This window comes from Camelina sativa, chromosome 7 (assembly GCF_000633955.1).
Source record: "Camelina sativa cultivar DH55 chromosome 7, Cs, whole genome shotgun sequence".
Lineage (NCBI taxonomy): Eukaryota > Viridiplantae > Streptophyta > Magnoliopsida > Brassicales > Brassicaceae > Camelina > Camelina sativa.
Genome location: NC_025691.1, coordinates 3001040 through 3004659, shown reverse-complemented (window position 1 = coordinate 3004659; position 3620 = coordinate 3001040). Strand labels below are relative to the sequence as shown.

The window sequence follows — 3620 nt, the reverse complement described above, 5'->3', positions numbered from 1 at the left end:
ACTGGGAAATTTAAGAACAAATCCAGAGGAGCCTAGCGACTCAATTTATATAGACAGTGTCACTATGTCTTGGGGGTCTATCAGGAACCGTACCAGGTTTGAATCTGGATGCTTCATGCCTCGCCAGCTCAGGAGGCACCGAACTGTTGCTCTGAACAAGCATCTGCTTCAGATCATAGAAGACCTCGGTATCATGAAGAGTCAAGAACGAAGTCGCAACACCACTCTTCCCAGCACGCCCTGTACGTCCGATACGATGTGTATACATCTCTATATGTTTAGGCATGTCGTAGTTTATGACGTGAGCCACATCGGGAATATCGATTCCACGTCCAACAACATCTGTTGCAACAAGAACGTTGTATCTCTTTGCTCTGAAACCTTCTAAGCTGATTTCTCTCTGCTCTTGTGATTTCCCACCATGTAAGGTCGTGACACGGTACCCAGCCTTGTCCAGATTCTTAGCAATAGAGTCTACGTTTTTCTTGGTGTTAACAAACACAATGGCAGTCTTATCACCCAGCTCGTCGAGCAGTTTCTGCAACCTGAAGAATTTTTCGGACTCTTTCATCATAATCACGTGTTGCGAAATCAAATCCGTGGTCTTTCCTGCAGTACCAATGGTGACGACAACCGGGTTCCTCAAGTACTTCCTAGCAAGCCGTTCTACCCCAGGAGGCATTGTAGCACTGAACATATATGTGGTTCTGTAAATTTTCTTTTCATCAAGCTCTTCTTCTTCGTTCTCGGGTTTCAAATTACTAGAAGGCATCGCATCTAACACACCTGCAACTTGCGGCTCGAAACCCATGTCTATCATCCGATCAGCCTCATCAAGAACCACATAGTTGCACTGGTTCAACACAGCATACCGCCTCTCAAGGCAATCAATCAAACGACCCGGAGTGGCAATCACAATCTCACAGCCTTGTGTAATCTTCAACCCCTGTTCCTCAATCGACTGACCACCCACAATAGAAGTCACCCTAAACCCTAAATAATGGGCAAACTTAACAGTTTCCTCCTCAATCTGCTGAGCAAGCTCCCTAGTAGGGGCCATAACCACAGCATAAGGTCCCTCAGTCTCATTCTCTTCAGTCATGGGTGGCAATCTAGATATGTAAGCTAACATAGGCAAAACAAAAGCAGCAGTCTTACCAGAACCAGTCTCTGCAATGCCGATAACATCACGCTGTTGCAGTCCAAGTGGTATAGCTGCCATTTGAATAGGAGAAGGTTTCTTGTATCCAGCTCTCTCCACAGCTTTCAGAAGCTCAGAAGTAAGCTTGCTCTCTTCCCAGCTCCTCATAGGACGAGGAATCCTAGAGCCCTTGTAAGAGATATTGAAATCTTCCCTGAAGATACGCCAGTCCCTTTCAGTCATCTCCTCTAATCTCTTATCGCTCCAATGCCTATCAACCCTCATATCAAAAGAGTCGTATGTGTCAGCAGCTTCTTCTCGCACTCTCTGAGCAGCAGCTTCCTCTGGTCTCTCAACAATACCATCTTTCTTACGGATCTCGTCACGCATCTCTTTCTCATGCTTGGCAGCTTGTTTCTTCTGCTCACGCCGGTCCATACCAGCACGAAAGCCTCTACCAAAGAGAAGCTGAGCTTCGTGAGGGTTTTGGTAGAGAACGTTCATATCCCTAGAAGTATCCTCAGTGTTTTCCCAATCGAAAGAGAAACGAAACTTCTCGCTTGGCCTTATAACTCTCTTCTTCGGCTTCTTACCTCCGAGATACTGTTCCTTAATGGCGTCGAGTTCCTTCTCCTTCTCTCTCTCAACTAATTTCTCAACCCTAGCCTTCTCCCTAGCCTTAGCCTCCTCCTCTCTCTCCTTATCTCTATTTCTCCGATCCGGTTCACGATCTCTTTCACGACGGTCTCTCTCTCGTTCTCGTTCTCGCTCTCGCTCTCTATCCCTACCACGGTCTCGGTCTCGATCTCGCCCTCTGTCTCTCTCCCTGTCGTGGTCACGAGGTTCTCGATCCCGATCTCGGTCTCGATCCTTATCCCGATTAGTGTTGTCTCCATTAACGTCTTCGGTCTCGGGCTCGGAGGGACCAATTTGCTCGCGGCGGAGACGTTGCTCGGAGATTTGGTCTTGGCGGCGTTTTAGGGCTAATTCTTCGCGCTGAGCTTTGGTGAGGAAGACAGGCTTCTTAGTAACAGAGGAGGAATCGAGGGAGGTAGATCCGAAGACTTCGTTGATTGATCGCTTCATCTCTATAGAGTGGATGAAGAAGATGTTCGCTTGGTCTATAGCAGGAGGGGAACGCAAAAGAAAGATCTACAACCCTTCTTTCTCTTCTTCTTCTCTCGCTCGCTCGTCTCTCTTTCTTTCTTTGTAATTTATTTTGTTTTTTCTCGTATTTTTTTTTTTATTTCCCTAATTTTTGGTACATCTTAATAAGCCCCCTAGGGTTTTAAAGCCCACCCAATTAGTTTCTTTTGATTAACCGACTTGGTTTCTCTAGTTTTCGTGCTTTTATATTTTTGATTTGTGAGTAGACATTTCACTTGGGGAAGATTACAAAACCCTTTCAAGTGTTAGATTACTCGCTTGTAAGTGACACAGCTCACTCATCATCACTTTCTTTTTGGTATTATGCAACTGCAGACACAGATATAATGGTTGATCGAGAGATGACTAATAAAAACCATTTGATCATAATGTGGAAGTAGAGAAACTAAAAAAATAGATTCAGTGCTAATTAGGTGATGCTCTTTCTCGCTCACAAAACTCAACCCTGCTAAATAATATGCTGATGATGATCCTAAACTCAAACCCTGCTACTACATATGCTAATTCATCAATCATACAAACTGATTGATTACATATTATCACCACCTAATCTTAATTTACTAATTTTTACCAAAGATAATGCTTCATCCCAAGGCCATTGCAAGTCAGTATGAGCTCCTTGTACTCGTTCAATAGTTCCTGCAACAGACATATTACGTGGGGATTTATCAAGAAACCTAGGAGCTTTGAAAGTAATCGCTCTCTCGAATGAAGTAACTAACTAACTAACTAACTCTTGTTTACCGTGTTGTGCTGGTGAGTACGGCGCATCCTTTTCTTGTCGTACTCCTGCCTTGTAAATGGGTCGCTCAATACTGTTGAACAAAATGATCACAACCTTTATAGTTAAAGTTGATACAAACCAATCATCACAGAACCAATGATGGCTAAAATGAAAACAGATTCCTTTCCCCTAGAGGCTAGAGAGGACCAGTAAAACACTTCGCCAGTTTTATACATTTTGCACAACAAAGTTAGAAGAAGAAGAAGAAGATATAACGAGGGCCAATGAAACAAAACTCACTCCAAACACTCAAGTTCTAAGCTTTCAAAGCCTACCTTAACAAGAAAATGTTGTCAAACAAAACTACATCAACAAGTACTACACCACTAATCACTAAAGAGAGAAAGAGAAAGCAAAAAACCTTGATAAGCCTCATTGATTTCTTGAAACCTAGAAGTAGCAGAATCCTCTTCTTTAAATTTGTCCGGATGCCATTTCTGCAACACAACCAAACACAAAATGCCAAACTCCCATTACTGAAGAACTACAGTTTATACGAAATGGTGAAAACTACGGGGGGGGGGGGGG

General features: G+C 43.6%; 2 protein-coding genes across 4 annotated transcripts in view; both read right to left on the bottom strand.

Moving 5' to 3' along the window:
• LOC104700071 (DEAD-box ATP-dependent RNA helicase 21) overlaps nt 1–2378 on the bottom strand; it is a 3612-nt gene extending 1234 nt beyond the window's left edge. Inside the window, exon 1 of one of the 2 annotated variants that reach the window (XM_010415520.2) lies at nt 9–2378. In XM_010415520.2, the coding sequence (XP_010413822.1) occupies nt 41–2227 (2187 nt within the window). In that variant the 5' untranslated portion in view covers nt 2228–2378 and the 3' untranslated portion in view covers nt 9–40. The remainder of the gene's footprint in view (nt 1–8) is intronic. The other variant, XM_019227409.1, reaches the window with a different exon arrangement.
• LOC104700068 (chaperone protein DnaJ-like) overlaps nt 2651–3620 on the bottom strand; it is a 1757-nt gene continuing 787 nt past the window's right edge. The window contains exons 3-5 of one of the 2 annotated variants that reach the window (XM_010415516.1): nt 3454–3532; nt 3053–3123; nt 2651–2947 (exon numbers count right to left, since the gene is read on the bottom strand). In XM_010415516.1, the coding sequence (XP_010413818.1) occupies nt 2876–2947; nt 3053–3123; nt 3454–3532 (222 nt within the window). In that variant the 3' untranslated portion in view covers nt 2651–2875. The remainder of the gene's footprint in view (nt 2948–3052; nt 3124–3453; nt 3533–3620) is intronic. The other variant, XM_010415517.2, reaches the window with a different exon arrangement.